Source organism: Maylandia zebra, linkage group LG14, assembly GCF_041146795.1.
Source record: "Maylandia zebra isolate NMK-2024a linkage group LG14, Mzebra_GT3a, whole genome shotgun sequence".
NCBI lineage: Eukaryota > Metazoa > Chordata > Actinopteri > Cichliformes > Cichlidae > Maylandia > Maylandia zebra.
The window spans coordinates 39,727,875-39,747,046 of NC_135180.1; the positions used below are offsets into that span (position 1 = coordinate 39,727,875).

General features: G+C 46.9%; 1 protein-coding gene across 1 annotated transcript; it reads right to left on the bottom strand.

The window, feature by feature from the left end:
• On the bottom strand, nucleotides 1-1,014 carry LOC143421990 (olfactory receptor 4B13-like). The gene is made up of 2 exons (XM_076892054.1): nucleotides 112-1,014; nucleotides 1-18 (listed from the first exon to the last, which is right to left on the bottom strand). Exons 1-2 carry the CDS (start codon nucleotides 1,012-1,014, stop codon nucleotides 1-3), a joined length of 921 nt encoding a protein of 306 aa, XP_076748169.1.
• Between the last annotated feature and the right edge of the window lie 18,158 nt (nucleotides 1,015-19,172).

A 19,172-nucleotide genomic window follows, 5' to 3' on the forward strand; every position in this document is an offset into this window, starting at 1 on the left:
TTAACTGCCAAATATTTGCTGAATAAAGCACAAACACATAGTTTTAACTGGATATTATATTTTAAAGTTTGATTTGTGACAAAGTGTAAAAACCTTCATTCTACAAATTACATTTTTACATGAGACTCGGATTTTGGTCAGATTTAGCCCATAGATTACAGGATTGAAGAGTGGTTGGCACGTCAGCCAATATAATGATAAAAAAATACGCAACATATTTGGGAGCTGTCTCATATCAAATCTGTTTTGTATAATTTCAAAAAAAGCACCACATGAAAAATTGAGCAGTGAGGCGAGGTGAGGTGTGCAGGTGCTGATGGCTTTGTGTCGCATCTGTTTGGATCCAGAAAAACAGACTTTAAGGATCCTCATGTAGGTGTAAAAAATTAAAGTTACCAGAAGAACTAAAGTGAACGTGTAGAGTATTCCATAGATGTTATTGGCTGTGGTGTCAGAACAGGCCAGTTTAACAATGGAGTAGTTGTCACAGTACACTTTGTTAATGATGTTCCCACACAGCTGCAGAGGAGCACTCAGAGAAATTAAAACACTTATTGCAAAAAAAGTCAACAACCATGTTAGTGCAATGAGCACGGATACCTTACTAGAACTCATACATGTGTGATATCGCAGAGGACAGCAGATGGCAAGATATCTGTCATAAGAAATAACAGCCAAGTTACTAAACTCAATACTTCCATATGCATAGACACAGAAGATCTGCAAGAAACAAAATGAAGCAGAAACAGTGTGAACATCAGAGAGGATCTGAACCAGGAGGGACGGAAACAGCCCTGTACTACCATACAGCTCATTCACAAACAGGCTGCACAGAAACATGTACATAGGTTCATGTAAGCTTCTGTTCACACAGATAACCACAATCAGCAGGACATTGGAACCTACAATGAAAATATACAAAGCAAGAATAACAAAGAAGCACAAGTAAGTGACACGTCCTGTGTCAAAATAGCCAGCAAGGGTGAAAAAGGAGAGCTGTGTGGTGTTTATCATCATTGTTCTTTGGATTCACGATAACTGAATGGGTCACCTAAAAATATGTTGTTTTGTTTATCTTTCCAACATCTCACAGATCTGCTGGCTGTACAAATGGCTCATCAAACCTAATGATAATAAATAAGTTCAGAAGAAACGAGCTCTAAACTTATTGTATATAAATTTTCAATGAGAAGCTGGACCTAGATGAAACATAAATCTGTTACAGGAGCAAAGAGCAAGGGTTGGTTTAATGTGTCATCACTGACCATATGCTTATAATAAATAAAGACAATAAAAGTCAAACATAAGCCAAACTTATCGTTCCTTTATCAAAAGCATTCTAATGATTACAACAAAGTCTTGGATGAAATCCTTACATGAGCTGATCTTCTGCTGTCATTGACCTGAAAATTTGATGCATCTTCTAATCTCAGCCGACACCCACCGCAGGAGGCAGAGCTCATTATCTAACACTCATGTTTAAGACTGCCTATTACTGTTTTTAAAAGGACAAAGGGGATTCAGGAAATCCCAGCAAAGAGGCCAAGAAAATCCCCAATCAGGGTTATGTTCTTGTCTTTACAAAGATGATCTTATTTTTCTAACCTCTCCCTGTAAATCCCATTATCTGGTTGTGAACACTTGCACTTTTCTGAATCCTCCATTCTCTTCCAGTTTACTGCTGCTCTCTGCTATCTACACAGTACAGTACTACACAGCTCAGTTACCTGCTCCGTTTTTTATTGTTATTTTGCCTGTCCCATTTGGTTCTTTAGCCATCAAAATTGTTGTCTGAAGGCCAAGAAAGACACCCAACAGATTTACTTTATCAAGTGGATCATCACAGCCTTGCCATATTCCACAGCATGTCTTTTATCTTGTCTTCCTTCTCTCACCCCAACCGGTCGCAGCAGATGGCCCCGCCCCTCCCTGAGCCTGGTTCTGCCGGAGGTTTCTTCCTGTTAAAAGGGAGTTTTTCCTTCCCACTGTCGCCAAAGTGCTTGCTCATAGGGGGTCATATGATTGTTGGGTTTTTCTCTGTATCTATGAAGCGCCTTGAGGTGACTTATGTTGTGATTTGGCGCTATATAAATAAAATTGAATTGAATTGAATTGAATATTGGTCTATTTGATCGACCGTTGTTGTCACGATTCTTTTCTTTTCTTTTATCCATCCATCTTCTTCCGCTTTATCCGGGGCCGGGTCGCGGGGGCAGCAGCCTAAGCAGAGAAGCCCAGACCTCCCTCTCTCCAGCCACCTCCTCCAGCTTACCTGGGGGAACACCAAGGCGTTCCCAGGCCAGCGTGTCCTGGGTCTGCCCCGGGGCCTCCTCCTGGTGGGACATGTCTCGAACACCTCACCCAGGAGGCGCCCAGGAGGCAGCCTTGTCAGATGCCCAAACCACCTCAGCTGGCTCCTTTCGATGTGGAGGAGCAGCGGCTTTACTCTGAGCCCCTGGCTGAACTTCTCACCCTATCTCTAAGGGAGAGGCCAGCCACCCTTCGGAGGAAGCTCATTTCCACCGCTTGTATCCACAATCTCGTTCTTTCGGTCACTACCCACAGCTCGTGGCCATAGGTGAGAGCTTCGCTTTTACACGTCAGCGTCCACATCACTGCGGCCGCAGTACCAATCCGTCTGTCGATCTCCGGATCCCTTCTCCCATCACTCGTGAACAAGACCCCGAGATACTTGAACTCCTCCACTAGGGGCATCAGCTCATCCCCGACCCGGAGTGGGCATTGTTGTGGAAAATTTAACAATAACCTGCATGTGTGAGTCGCTGAAGCACACCCCGTGGTTCCCCCTTTTTGAAAACAACGGTGGGACTGAGGCAATTTTACCTCAGGATGGCCAGTCACCGCAATGTGGAGAGAGCATCCCAGTGAAACGCCAGGACCATTCCTGAATTGTGGCCACCACCCTTACATCTTATATACAGAGACACAGACAAAGAACATTCCACAAACTCTTACACATTGGCCCCTCTCACGGGGGGGCTATACCTTCTCGCTCACAGAGAGAATTATGACCTTGTTTCCTGCTTGGCCGTCACCTAAGGATTTACATCTCTGATAAGCAGAAGGAGTACCACTATCTGTTTAACGTCTCCCATTACAACGGCCTCAATGTGTTAACATTCCACATGCATGTAAACAGGTGACAGGAGTGCTCTTACTATAGTATAGTGAGAAAGTGATATTACTATAACTAATGTGATATGATTGAATATGTGATTAATACATGAGAAAAGAAATCTGCCACCACAGCACTCCACCCTTTTCCGGCTCAGAACCATGGCCTCAGATTTGGAGGTGCTGATCCTCATTCCCGCTGCTTCACACTCGGCTGCAAACCGTTCCAGTACGACCTGTAGGCCATCACTCGATGAAGCCAACAGAACCACATCATCCGCAAAAAGCAGAGATGAAATTCTGAGGCCACCGAAGTGAAAGCCCTCCGCCACTTGGCTGCACCTAGAAATCCATCCATCCATCCATCCATCCATCCATCCATCCATCCATCCATCCATCCATCCATCTTCATCCGCTTTATCCGAGGCCAGGTCGCGGGGACAGCAGCCTAAGCAAAGAGGCCCAGACCTCCCTCTCCCTAGCCACCTCCTCCAGCTTATCCAGGGGAACACCAAGGCGTTCCCAGGCCAGCCGAGAGATATAATCTCTCCAGCGTGTCCTGGGTCTGCCCCGGGGCCTCCTCCCGGTGGGACATGCCTGGAACACCTCACCCAGGAGGCGCCCAGGGGGCATCCTTGTCAGATGCCCGAACCACCTCAGCTGGCTTCTTTCGATGTGGCGCAGCAGGGGCTCTACTCTGAGCCCCTGGCGGACCTCATCCACACCAGGGGCTCTGCCACCAAGGAGTTGTTTAACTAAAGAGCTGGTCCAGTGTTCCGCGACCAGGACGAAAACCGCATTTTTCCTCCTGAATCCGAGGTTCGACTAGCAGACAAACTCTCCTTTCCAGCACCCTGGCATAGACTTTCCCAGGGAGGCTGAGTGTGATCCCCCTGTAGCTGGAACACACCCTCCGGTCCCCCTTCTTAAAAATGGGGACAACCACCCCAGTCTGCCAGTCCAGGGGTACTGCCCCTGATCTCCATGCAACATTGCAGAGGCGTGTCAACCAGGACAGCCCTACAACATCCAGAGCCTTCAGGAACTCAGGGCGGACCTCATCCACACCAGGGGCTCTGCCACCAAGGAGTTGTTTAACTGCCTCAGTGACCTCGCCCCCAGAGATTGGCGGGTCATCCCCATCATCCCCAGACTCTGCTTCCTCCTCGGAAGACGTGTCAGTGGGATTAAGGAGATCCTCAAAGTATTCCTTCCATCGCCCGACAATTTTTCTCAGTCGAAGTCAGCAGCACTCCGCCAGCACTATACACAGTGCAGGTAGAGCACCGTTTTCCCCTCCTGAGATGCCTGACGGTTTGCCAAAATCTCTTCGAGGCAGTCCGAAAGTCTTGTCGGCTGCCTCCGGAGTCCCACAGGCTAACCAAGCCCGATAGGACTCCTTCTTCAGCCTGGTGGCTCCCCTCACCTCTGGTGTCCACCATTTGGTTTGGGGATTACCACCACGACAGGCACCAACCACCTTGCGGCCGCAGCTCAATGCAGCAGCTTCGGCAATGGAGATGTTGAACATGGTCCATTCGGACTCAATGTCCCCAGTCTCCCTCGGAATGCTGTTGAAGCTCTGCTGGAGGTGTGCGTTGAACATCTCGCGGACCGGGGCCTCTGCTAAGCGTTCCCAGCACACCCTCACTACGCGTTTAGGTGCACCGGGTCTGTCTGGCATTCTTCCCCGCCACCTGATCCAACTCACCACCAGGTGGTGATCAGTTGACAGCTCAGCCCCTCTCTTTACCCGAGTGTCCAGAACATATGGTAGCAGGTCTAGTGATACGATTACAAAATCGATCATCGACCTGCGGCCTAGAGCGTCCTGGTGCCATGTGAACTTATGGAAACTGTTATGTTATGTTCAAACAAGGTGTTCGTTATGGCCAAACTGTGATTTGCACAGAGGTCCAATAACAAAACACTGCTCGGGTTTAGATCAGGGATGCCGTTCCTCCCAGTCACGCCCCTCCAGGTCTCGCTGTCGTTACCCACGTGAGCATTGAAGTCTCCCAGTAGGACAACAGAGTCTCAAGGTGGAGGACCTTCCAGCACCCCACCCAGGGACTCTAAGAAGGGTGGGTACTCTGAACTGCCACTCGGACCCGTTCCCCGACCCTAAGGCACAGGGAACAAACGCTCTCATCCACCGGGATGAACCCCAACGTACCAGCAGCAAGCCGAGGGGATATTAGAATACCCACCCCAGCCCGCCTCCTGTCACCAGGGGCAACTCCAGACTGAGACAGAGTCCAGCCCCTCTCCAGGAGACTGGTTCCAGGGCCCAAGCCATGCGTAGAGGTGAGCCCGACTATATCTAGCCGGTACCTCTCAACCTCACGGACTAACTCAGGCTCCTTCCCCACCAGATGGGTGACATTCCATGTCCCAATTGCCAGTCTTGGTAGCTGGGGGTTAGTCCGCCAGGGCCTCCGCTCCTGACCGCTGCCCGGCACACAATGCACTCGACCCCTAGGATGGGAGGGCGGCAGCCCTGGTTCAGAGTCAGAGTTGCTCTCAGAGGTAGTGAACTGGTGAGATAATGCGTCTGGTTTCACATTGCCGGATCCGGGCCTGTAGGTGATAGAGAAACGGAAGCAGGACAAAAACAGTGCCCATTCTTGTGGTTGGTCCACACGACGAATGGTTGAGCAGAGCCCTCCAGCCAGTGTCTCCACTCCTCCAAAGCTAGCTTGATAGGTAGCAACTCCCAATCCCCAGCGTCGTAGTTTCTTTCTGCGGGTGAGAGCCAATGAGAAAAAAAAGCACACGGGTGAAGCTTACCCTCCTTCTGTTGTGACAGCACAGCCCCCACCCCAGAGTCAGAAGCATCCACTTCGACCACAAACTGGAGAGAAAGATCTGGCTGGGTGAGGATGGGTGCAGAGGCGAACTGTTCCTTAAGATCCATGAACGCTGATTGTGCAGCGTCAGCCTACAGGCACGGAACTTTAGGGTAATTAAGGTGGGTTAATGGTAAAGCAATCTTACTGTGGTCTTGAATGAAGCGGCGGTAGAAATTTGCAAACCCCAGGAAACGCTGCAACTGGCACCGGTTGGAGGGTTCAGGCCACTCTACCACTGCTTTCACTTTGGCTGGGTCTGGCTGAAGGTTGCCCTGTTCAATGGTATAACCGAGAAAATAGACAGTCTGGACATGGAATTCACATTTTTCACCCTTAACAAACAGTCTGTTCTCCAGGAGGCGCTGTAGGACAGGTAAACAAACATAAACCGGTTGATAAAATCTCGTAGCACATCGTTGACCAAAGCCTGGAAGACAGCCGGCACATTACTCAGGCCGATAGGCATCACCAGGTACTCAAAATGGCCCAGGTGGGTTTTGAATGCCGTCTTCCACTCATCGCCTTCACGGATTCTTACCTGGTGGTAGGCATTCCGCAGGTCCAGTTTGCTGAAGATTGTGGCCCCCTGGAGGAGCTCAAAGGCAGAGGTGAATAAGGGTAGTGGGTATTTGTTTTCTATTGTAATGTCGTTTAGCCCATGGAAATCTATACACGGTCTCAGTGATTTGTCTTTCTTTTCCACAAAGAAGAAACCAGCAGCAACCGGGGATGAAGAGGGTCTGATAATCCCTCCTGCGAGTGAATCGTTAATGTATGTTTCCATGGCTTCTCGCTCGGGCTGGGAGAGGCTGTAGAGGCGGCTGGTAGGTAGCTTAGCTCCAGGGAGCAGGTCTATTGCACAACCATAGGGTCGATGTGGTGGGAGAGATGCAGCCCTCTCTTTGCGAAAAACCTCTGATAAATCATGATAGACTGGTGGAACAGAAGTTAAATCGGGTGGCTCAGAAGAGGAGGGCAGAGAGTCACCTGATATAGATGGTGTGGTGGATTTCAGACAAGATGTGACACTCCTCCCCCCATTCTGACACACCCCATCTCTTCCAATTGATCAAGGGGTTGTGTTGCATTAACCAGGAGTGCCCAAACATGGGGTGTCTGAGGTGCGTTAAACACAAAAAAGGTAATGTTCTCCAAATGATTACCTGAGAGAGTAAGTGTCACAGTTTGTGGAGACAGACCGTGCAGAGGTGTGTGTGTGGTGGACCCAGGTGCGAACACAAGTGAGGAGACGGGAGAGAACTTAAACAAAAAGCGAGCCTTTTATTGTGGCTGATGAACACGAATAAAACAAACGAGAACGAGAGCAGCACAAGAGCAATAACTAAACAGAAACCTAAACTAGGAACAAACTATGAAAGCTAACTATGACAGTGACCGTGACTATGGTGAGGAAAACAGATGACCTGACAATGACACAATGAAAACAGAGGACTTAACTACACAGGAGGTGATTAGGGGAAGAGGAAACACACGAGGGCAAACAGCTGACATACATGAACCTAATGACAGGACAGGGGAGAGTACAACTAAGCACATGATCACAGAACACAGAACACAAAACACAAGACGTTTTACAAAATAAAACAGGAAACAAGGAAACTAGACATGACACAAGGGGAACCTGATAAACCATGAACTAGACTGCAAACTAAGCCTGACCAAATAACTAGATAACTGAAAAGAAACTGGAATACAGATGAAATAACAAAATAACATGAAACTAAAAAAAAACTGGGTCGCATGACCCAGGACCATGACAGTAAGAGTTACAGGTTCAGTGATGTGTGTTATGTCTGGGAGCAGCTGACTGGACAAAGCTGAGACGCGGAGTGCATGGAGCAATGCTGGGCCGCTAAATTGGTGTTCATAAAACTCTGTTTGGCACCAGAATCAACCAGGGCAGACAGGGTGTAAGTATTTGTGCTGGATGTGATTTTTTGCAGACAACATCAGACGTGGAGGAGAATCTTTCCCTGAAGTTACGTCCACCAGTACTCCTACCCTTACTGGTGGGCGTGCCCTTTTGCTTGTGCTGGGCAGGTGGCAACGATAGGTGTGTCCGAATTCAGAGGAAGGATGCTTAAAATGCCATATTTGGATGCAATGACGTCACAGCGACGCAACGAAGGCTGTCTGAATTCAAAGAGTACTCAAAATGTGGCGACAAATGCGTCCTACTTTGCCCCGAATTTTAAGGATGGGTCTGATGTATCCTTCGTGTCCTACTATATCCCAGGATTCACTGCGGGTCTTGGAGGAGATTTGTTTCTGATAACGGTGGTGGTCGAAGTGGGAGAGGAAAACACTTTCAAATGTAAGTATATGAAAATCTGGTTGTACAAAAATTAAATTGTTATAGCGGTTGTGTTGTTAAGCTTCGAGCATCTGCATAGACACGTTTTTTTATTTTATTTAAATAACCGTAAACCAGCTTGTATGGTGTGACCCGCGGTTTTCCATGTATTGCCGCTTACATACAGCTAATTTAGATTTTTTCAAATTGGTGATATGTTGTGGGGAACAAAGACCAAACAGCTTAATTTATTAAAACGAGGAAACAATCACCTCTTCACTGGGGTGAAGAATTGGGCCGCTACGGCGTGAATGTACAAGAATAAATAATAAATCAATTTACACATCATATTCATATGACTGCGGTTCTATTAACCTTCATGCTGTACAGCAGCGGTCCCCAACCTTTTTTTTCACCTTCATGTGATGGGTGACTGGGGTCTTTGATGATTTTCCCAGCCCTTTTCAGACACTGCTTCCTGTAGATGTCTTTTATGGCAGGAAGTGGTGCTCCGGCGATGCGCTGGGCAGTTTTCACAACCCTCTGCAATGCCTTCCGGTCCGAGGCAGAGCAGTTCCCGTACCAGACTGTTATACAGTTGGTCAGGATGCTCTCAATGGTGCAACGATAGAAGTTCACCAGGATGTCTGAGGACAGGTGGTTCTTCCTCAGAGTCCTCAAGAAGAAGAGGCGCTGGTGAGCCTTCTTGACCAGCTTGGAGCAGTTGGTCGTCCAGGTGAGATCCTCGGAGATGTGGACTCCCAGGAACTTGAAGCTGCTCACATGCTCCACAGCCGTCCCCTTAATGTGGATGGGTGGATGTGGGTCAGCATTCCTCCTGTAGTCCACGATGAGCTCCTTGGTCTTCTCGGTGTTAAGCAGCAGGTTGTTTCTGTCGCACCACTCAGCCAGACGATCCACCTCCTCCCTGTAGGCGGCCTCATCGTTGTCACTGATGAGGCCAATCACCGTGGTGTCATCTGCAAACTTAATGATGGTGTTGGAACCATCAGCAGGTCTGCAGTCATGGGTGAAGAGGGAGTAGAGGAAAGGGCTCATCACACAGCCTTGTGGTACACCGGTGTTCATCGTGATTGTAGATGAGCAGCGGTTATCCAGCCGGACATGTTGGGGGCGGTTGGTCAGGAAGTCCAGTAACCATTTGCACATGAGGGAACTGATGCCCAGGTGTGTCAGTTTCCTGATGAGTTGTGAGGGGTGGATTGTATTGAATGCTGAACTGAAGTCTATAAACAGCATTCTGGTGTAGGTGTTGTTGTTGTCCAGGTGTGAGAGGACAGAGTGCAGTGCGATGGAGACTGCATCCTCTGTGCTCCTGTTCTGACGGTATGCGAATTGGTGGGGGTCCAGAGTGGGGGGGAGAAAGGATTTGAAGTGTGCTAGGACCAGCTGCTCTAAGCACTTAGTGATGATGGGGGTGAGTGCTACTGGGCGGTAATCATTGAGGCAAGATGGGTTGGAGTTTTTGGGTATCGGGACGATGGAGGTCTTACAAATATGTAAGACTGCGTTCTTCCATTTGTGCAACATCTCTAAAGTTAGAAATATCCTGTCTCAGAGTGACACTGAAAAACTAGTTCATGCTTTTATTACTTCCAGGCTGGACGACTGTAATTCATTATTATCAGGATGTCCAAAAAACTCCCTGAAAAGCCTTCAGCTAATCCAAAATGCTGCAGCAAGAGTCCTGACAGGGACTAGAAAGGGAGAGCATATTTCTCCTGTTTTGGCTTCCTGTTAAATCCAGAATTCAAAATCCTGCTCCTCACATACAAGGTCTTAAATAATCAGGCCCCATCTTATCTTAATGACCTTGTAGTACCATATCACCCTATTAGAGCACTTCGCTCTCGCTCTGCAGGCCTACTTGTTGTTCCTAGAGTATTTAAAAGTAGAATGGGAGGCAGAGCCTTCAGTTTTCAGGCCCCTCTTCTGTGGAACCAGCTTCCAGTTTGGATTCAGGAGACAGACACTATCTCTACTTTCAAGATCAGGCTTCAAACTTTCCTTTTTGCTAAAGCATATAGTTAGGGCTGGACCAGGTGACCCTGAATCCTCCCTTAGTTATGCTGCAATAGACGTAGGCTGCCGGGGATTCCCATGATGCATTGAGTTTTTCCTTTCCAGTCACCTTTCTCACTCACTATGTATTAACAGACCTCTCTGCACTGAATCATATCTGTTATTAACCTCTGTCTCTCTTCCACAGCATGTCTTTATCCTGTCTTCCTTCTCTCACCCCAACCGGTCGCAGCAGATGGCCCCGCCCCTCCCTGAGCCTGGTTTTGCCGGAGGTTTCTTCCTGTTAAAAGGGAGTTTTTCCTTCCCACTGTTGCCAAAGTGCTGCTCATAGGGGGTCATATGATTGTTGGGTTTTTCTTTGTATCTATGAAGCGCCTTGAGGCGACTTTTGTTGTGATTTGGTGATTTGACTCAGTGACTCAAATGACTCAAATGACTCAAATGACTCAACCTCCACAGTTGAATTGAGTTGCCTTACTTGGTTTCAGGTGGAGGGGACAGGTGGGGCGGAAGGCCTGGAAGCGGTCGAGACGTGGGGAGGCAGGCAACGTCGTATCAGCAGCGAGCGGCCCAGGTCCAGGAAGGCGGGAATGAGGGAGACAAGACCTCCACTCCAGGTGCTACCTCTGAGAACAAGAAGAACAGGTAAGTCATCACACAGATTCTGGACAGAGCAATGATGCTCCACTTGACTAACATGGGGATAGCAGATACTCAGGCGATGAACGGTTGAGTGCGCAGGTCTGATATACTGCCGGAATAATTACTCACAGGTGGTCAGCCAGGGAGGAGCAACCGAACTCCGCCTAAAGGAGGAGGAGCCGCTGTTGGAGACCTGCAGGTACCCACCCAGACCATGACACATAGTGGCATGTAACAGACATGTAACTTGTTGATGTGCTGGAGGTCCAGCAGTCAGTTGTTAAGCACACAGCAGGTGCTGTCTTGATTTTTTCCTGAACATCAGCTCTTATCTTCTGAAACAAATCGGGCAGGTGATGTGACCGCTGTTGATAATGCTGCTGTTGAAGATTGTTGCTCCTGCTGCTGGCCGCTAGGTTGTCCAATGCTAGTAGCTGGGTTTTGACTGTGCTGTTGTTGTAGCATAACTGTGGGGTGCTTGCTACTGAGATGTCTTCTCATATTTGATGTACTTCCCCCTCGAAAAGACAAAACTGTCTCGCAAATGTTGCATTGTGCGTGTGTTGCACTTTTCATTTGAAAATGCAAATGAAGGACAAGAGGCTATAATTTGCTTGTGAGAGTTTTAAAAGGTCTTTTTAAACATTTATTCTCAAGTACTTGAGTAATTTGGCTCCACATTGGAGATTATACCTGTCTGACAGATCTAGGGACAGCAAAGTTTAAAATTATCACCTTAATTTTGTAAGCTGACAGTTTCCCAAAATGATTTAGTATATTAGTTAAAGCTCAAAATGATTTAATTGGCTCCTCCAAGAAGACCAAAACATCATCAGCAAACAATGCCATCTTCTGTTCAGTTCCTGCCATCTCAATACCTTTCATCCTTTTTTTCACCCACGGCTGACACTAATTACAAAGACGAGATTGGGAGGAACCAAACAGCTGACCTTCAAAGTAAAACAGGAAACAGACTGGGGACAGAACTAAACCTAAGAACTAGACACAGGGGCACTAGAACAAAACCTCAAACTAGAATACAAAAACAGAACTCAGAACACTATAAGTCATATACAAAGGAGAAATCATAGAATAACAACAATAATAATACACAAAACACTGGGTCACCAACCCAGGACTGTGACAATAAGCCTATTTTTATAGTTTAGATTTATATATCAAATCGTCTTTGTTGGGGTTCTGCAACACATTCTCATCCCAAAGTGTAACATACCGACACTATCGTTGGTATGTTACACTTTCAGCCACCCAACCCGTCTTTATGTTACGCTTTCGAAAACATGAGAACCGTTTGAAATCAATCCACACATGTACATTTATTTTACTGTGTCATCATGAATCGCTTTGGAAAACACTTTGGAAATGGTTGGGATTAGGTTTAATGTTAGGGTCAGGGCTGGAATACAGAGCAGGAACATGTATTACAGCCAGGAGCATCATTCTATTGGATTCCATCCACAATCCGACTCGTACAAAGTACAAGATGGCGCCGAGTATGGCAGCCTCGTCGCGAGCTCCCCCAAGCAACGGCTTTCTTCTGTGTTTAATTTTACTTTTCCTTTATTTTTTCACGAGCAGCACTTGTCTCCTTGTGTACGACCGACAAACCTTACTGGACATAAAAGACGGTCTTTCTTATAACTTTCCGGAGTTCAAGTTTTGCAACACGGACGCTCCGTTTGCAGACCCCCCATTCATCTCACCTGAGACGCCTTTGTTCTCTGGCCCTGGAGGCCGCAAACGCCGACGCAGAGGGAGAAGATCTGGCGTTCTGGTTCGACTGAGACGGCGCACTTACAGACCACCGTTACCCAGTTTATTACTGGCTAATATGCAGTCTCTGGAGAACAAGCTGTGCGAGCTTCGGGCACGGATCTCATTCCAGCGAGAGATGCGGGACTGCTGCGTGATCTGCCTCACAGAAACCTGGCTATCGGACAAGGTACCGGACTCCGCAATACAACTGCCGGGGTTCTCTGTGCACCGCGCGGACAGGTCACAGGATCTTACTGGGAAAAGCAGAGGCGGTGGTGTGTGTTTCATGATCAACAACAGCTGGTGTGATTATGCGAACGTGCACCCGGTCAAATCCTTCTGCTCACCGGACCTGGAGTACCTGATGATTAAGTGCCGGCCATTCTGGCTACCGAGGGAATTTACAGCAGTGATTATTACGGCCGTTTACATTCCCCCACAAGCCGACACTGACCGTGCACTCAGGGAACTGTACAGCGCGATCAGCAGCGAGGAAACCGCACACCCAGAGGCAGCGTTTATCACAGCCGGAGACTTTAATAAGGGAAACCTGAAGAAAGTCTCACCCAAACTCCACCAACACATCCACTTTAACACTTGTGGAGATCGGCTACTTGACCACTGCTACACCTCTTTCCGGGATGCGTACAAAGCCCTCCCTCACGCCCCATTCGGCCAATCAGATCACTGCTCCATCCTGCTCCTGCCCGCCTACAGGCAGAAGCTGAAACAGGAAGCTCCAACCCTGCGGGCGGTGCACAGTTGGACGGACCAATCGGAGTCTGCGCTGCGGGACTGTTTTGATCACGCGGACTGGGAAATGTTTCACGTGGCCGCCAGAGACATTGATGAATACACAGACTCAGTCTGTGGATTTATCAGGAAATGCGTGGAAGATGTCGTCCCATCCAGAACAGTTAAATCCTTCCCAAATCAAAAACCCTGGATTAACGGAGATGTTCGCGCGGCACGGAGCACCGCCTTTGCCTCCGCGAACACATCGGACTACAAACACGCACATTACCAACTCCGGAAGACGATCAAAGCAGCCAAACGTGAGTACAGGGACAGGGTGGAGCAACAGTTTGACAACCCTCGGAGTATGTGGCAGGGACTAAACACGATCGCAGACTTTAGAGGGAAAACCAGCACACCGCAGACCACGGCCTCTCTGTGTGAGGATCTAAACGTATTCTACGCTAGATTCGACACAGCGAACACCATGAGACCGGACAGTGTGCGCACCGCGGATGACGTCAGTGCGCACACTGTGTCTGAGGAGGATGTGCGGAAGTGCTTCAGGAAGGTGAACGCACGCAAAGCTACTGGTCCGGACGGGATTCCCGGCCGCGTCCTCAAGTCATGCGCGGCTCAGCTGATATATACCAGTTTATAAACTGTGTTGATAGGCCACATAAAACCAGTCATGATAAACAATATATACGTGGCGTTTTTTCCTCAATAGTTTCACGTTTACTGTCTAAGGACAGCGCAGCGAGACCTCTCTGCTTATGAGCAAAAAATAAAAAAACGAAACAAAAAACAGCCCGTTCGTGTTGGTGGAAAAATGCACCATGTCGACCAATCAAAAAATGTTATGGCAACATGACATTTGGTTGTTTAGTAAGAGGGGGAAGTTTTAGGAGTGACGGAGAGAGAGAGAGAGAGAGAGAGAGAGAGAGAGAGAGTTTTGAGATGTGAGAGATTTGTGACGTTTAGCGTGTTTGGAGTGTGTAGTTAATTGTGTTGTCTTGTGTAGTTAGTGTGTTGTCTTGTGTAGTTAGTAGAGATGGACCGATCCGATATTACGTATCGGTATCGGTCCGATACTGACCTAAATTACTGGATCGGATATCGGAGAAAAATAAAAAATGTAATCCGATCCATTAAATATCACGAAAGCACCTCACAAAACTTGCAATACGCCGTAACTCACCTCAGAACGTTAGCACGTCGGAGCAGTATGCATCACGTGATAGAGCGGCTGTGGCATGCGGGACCTGTCGGTGGTCTGGATAGCATGTGGAGCTTCGCTAGCAACCCGGCATTTCATCTCCGACAAAGTTATCCCCGAGAGAAGTAAAGCAAGTGTGTAAGTCCATCTCTGAATGTTTGTAAAGCATTCCTGCGTTAAGCTTAACAAACGACTGCCTCTTCTTGCTGCTACTTCAATCATGAAACTGCTTAATGATCAGCTGATCGGCTTTTCTGTCGCGAGTCCGTTTCTCTAGTTTGCTTTTGGCCCACTTTGCACCAGAAAGAGGAAACCAGCGGCTGAACAACAGCAGCACGTTTAAGCTTGATAAGCTGTTGTTAGAATGTATTTAATATTACTTTCTACTCGAGGATCTTTTTCTACGTAGCTGACGCTGGTAACTGTGCAGGGGCGGATCTAGCAAAGTTTAGCCAGGGGGGCCGATAGGGCATTAACAGGGAAAAGGGGGCACAAAGACATACTTTTCTTTCTTATTCTCATTTAAAATGTCAAGCTTTTAATAAATAATTATCTGACACCCAAAGTTTTAATTTGATGCAAAATGAATAGAAGTCCATTACTGTATATAGTAACTATTAAGTCTAATATATATACCCTAGTAAGCTATAGTACTTTTTACTTTGGGAAGGTACCATCTGTGCAGTCTGCAATTTTGTTGAAGAAAGATGTTGAATCTATTTAATATTTCTTGAAAAATAATTGATTTCTGTGCATTTTTTTTTCACACTGCATCAAATTAAGGTTGATTACGTCGATTAAGCATCATGAGGTGGAGCGTGAGGGGTGGTTCCCTATTTTTTATTTATTTATTTTTGTTGTTACTGGGACTTGGAACCCTATTAGTTAGGTTGCTTAATATTTATGCTAAGTACTCTTTAAAATACCAGAATAGGGAGGATGGTGTAGGTTTAAGTTTATTAGATTGATCAGTATTGCTGAACTATGAAATATTTTTTTGGATACAGGTATAACAGAATAGCTTTAGTGTAGTTGTTGTTTTAAACTTGAGTATGAACTTATACAAAATGCAGCAAGATATTTAAAAAACAGTTTTGTTGATTAAAAAACACTATATCGGATTCATATCGGTATCGGCAGATATCCAAATTTATGATATCGGTATCGGTATCGGACATAAAAAAGTGGTATCGTGCCATCTCTAGTAGTTAGTGTGTAGTGTTGTGGATAGTTCTGTGTTGTGTGTCAGAACAATGAGGCGACTGCTGTCTCCAGGTAGAAACAGGAGTGACACACCTGCTGCTGTTAGACCTGCAGGTATCAGGCTGTGATCTTTCCTTTATAGTCGACAGAAATATTTGCAGTGGCACAAATAATTTGTGGCATCTTATTGAAGAACAGCTGATGGTTCTGTAAACTGTTTGAAATGGTTATTTTAAAAAAGGGTAAAATGTAAACTTGTGCATAGGATTTTAAAATTGACAATTTAGATTTGCATTTAAAGTTATTAAATATGATTCAATAAATGTTTGTGGTTGTTACAGTAAAATTGTTACTTTTTGTACTTGGATTGTATGTTTTTTGTCCAATTTTAGATCAATTGTGTTAACACAGTATGTCAAACTGAAAACATAACTGTAAATTCAGACATGTGAGGTTGTGCTGAAAACAATGATACCAAACAAGGCAAAGTAAACAGTTTTTAAAGGTGAGATGTAGAGGAAACATCAAAAGTGGTTAAAAATGGCCAATTATACCCTGGACCCCCAGACGGTTACATATAAGTCAATAGTTACTTTAAAGTAATTAAATACTTTTAGAATCTTATAACTCAGTTACTAACTCAGTTACATTTTTGAAGAAGTAACTATAACTATAATTAATTACTTTTTCAAAGTAACTTGCTTCTAACAAACAGTGTTGGTCAAGTTACTTAAAAAAAGTAACCAGTAATTAATTACTGATTACTTCCTGTTGAGGTTTAAATTTTTATCTTAAATGTTTATATGCTGATTATATTGCTTAATATGAGAAAGGCTTAACTCTGAGTACACTGTGCCAAAAAGTGCTGTCAGGAAACTGCATGCTTTTGCAGCTAGAATGAAGTGAAAGTGCTACCTGAAAAAAGTAATCGGATTACAGTAACGCGTTACAAGTAATTTTTGTAACTTTCAAGGTTTCCACAGCTGATATTGTCTTAAAATGCCTTCTTCCACTTCCACAAGTGTAACTGTTAGTCCATCAGCCGAACACATGATAGTGGCTCCTACTTTAATGAGCAGGTCCCTGCCCATCAGATTCACAGGCACGTGAGGAGACACCACATATCTGTGTTTCAAAGTCTGTTTTCCCAGCTCTGCCAGGGCTGGGTCGGTTACTGGCAGAGTCATTGGAACCCCAGAGAAACCCACCACACTCACCATGTGATTGGAAAGTATTGCGCTGCTTGGTCTTTGTCTCAGCGTTGAGTAAGTCGCTCTAGTGTCCTCCAGAAAGGTCATTTCTGTGCCTTCCACGGTCATCGACAACATAGGATCTGCCATTCCCATGCTGTCAGGTCTCTGTGGGTCCCGTCAGTACTGCTCCTCCCCCCAGCCCCAGTCGGCCACTGGATACTGAGCCACCGGCGCCATGCCTGGGTTTGGAGCTTGATATCCCATTCTTTGGGCTCCATGTGCCTGGGTTGGATAATATTGCTCTTGTTGTATCACTTTACGACACTGTCGAGCCCAGTGTCCTTGTTCTCCACACCTGTAACACATGTTTGGGTCCAGCATAGGTCCTCCCCAGACCACGACCCCTTGATTCTCCCCTTCCGTATCCACCACGCTCTCTCTGCGATATTCCGGCCCCCCAATTCCCCACGGGTCGTCCTTGCCTTGGTCCATTGGCGGGCCATCGGTCATCGGGATACAGATTTGGGTTCAGATCTGGCCAGTCAGGCCCAGGATCGCCCTGAGGCTTTGCCACCAGCATTTTCTTAGCTCCCTCCTTACTTTCTTTTTTCTTTTCGTTTACTTTGTTTTTGGCCTCCACCAGTTGCAGTTTCAGCAGCTGCCCCTGCGCCTCCTCTAACTCCTTTTTCTTGTTCATCAAGTGGAGGTGGAATTTGAAGAAGGTCCTCCTCCAGAAGCTCCCAGGCCTCGCCCATAATACCATTGGCTTACCTAGGGCTTGGTAGGTTGGGTGATCACACGTCATAATACAGCCTAGCGATGTTTCCCCTAGAATCAAATCCTTCCCTTGGCTCTTGTCTGAAATGACGATTTAATAATATCTAACTGCAAATCCTCACCAGTACTTACAGTAAAATGAGAGTACAAGAGATCACGTTTTTACAGAAAAGAAAGACAATATGTGGCCCAGAGGACAAAGGCGTGAGTCTTGTTGCCTGGGTAGCTCAGATGGAAAAGCATCAGACTTTTAATCTGAGGGTCCAGGGTTCAAGTCCCTGTCCAGGTGTCTCCTTTGGATCATTCGCCTCGTCCTGCTCCAGCTGAAGTCTGTGTATCACATGTCTCTCCCATTTTGTGGAATTTGCGACCGCAAAGTCTGGGTTCTTTTCAAAGATCGACTGTCTCTCCTCTCTTCCTCCCACAAAAATCCTTCCAGAGCGATGCTTCCTGGGGGCCAGGTAAACATCAGACTTTGCTGAGGTGCCTTCAGCCCCCAGGGTTAACGCTACTCGTGGTTTCCGTCGCTTCGCTGCTGACATCTTAATCTCTTCCTCCAACCTCTCTATCCCTTCTTCTACTATCCTCTCCTCTAGTTCCTTCACCTTCTCCTTTAGCTTTGTCATGGCTTCCCGGTTGGTGTGCACTTTTCCTACAACCGCCCCCTGCCACTGGTTTTCCTTAAGGTCAACGATGTTTGGCCTCTGACAGGCCTTTTGCCTCACCTTGACTGTCAAGCTCCAGTCCAGGCGTATCCTCCTCTATGGTCCATGAATCCTGGGCTGCCACTTTCTGGCTGACACGTTCTGCTGTTGCCTGGTCTGCACTCTTAGAAGCCTCAGGTTGAGCTTCGTTCAGAGCTCCTTCTGGGCTGAAGTGTAAAAGAGGAAGCAAGGTCACACTCTGTGTTGTGATGCTGCCTTTTGATGTCCCAGCTACTAGTTGGGACGTGGACACCCCTGAAGTCCCTGCTGCTGGTTGGGACTGGGTCACCCCTGGTGTAACTGCCATTGGTTGTGGATGAGTCCCCCCTGCGGTGGCTCCCTCTGCTTGCCGGGTGGGAGTCGGTTGCCTGCTGTCATCCTAAAAATCCACAATTCCTCCCTTCACTGTTCCTGTTCTTCCTTCCGGTCCCCACAGAGTGCCACTCTCCAGAGTCAAAATTGGAAAAGCGTATATATATGAAAAACAAATAAAAAAAACACCCAGCACGCCCCTGCGGGCGGTTTATCCTTCAAGCTCGGGTCCTCTACCAGAGGCCTGGGAGCTTGAGGGTCCTGTGC

Coding starts and splice junctions, on each gene's coding strand:
- LOC143421990 (XM_076892054.1), bottom strand. CDS start 1,014: ATGATAAACACCACACAGCTCTCCTTTTTCACCCTTGCTGGCTATTTT.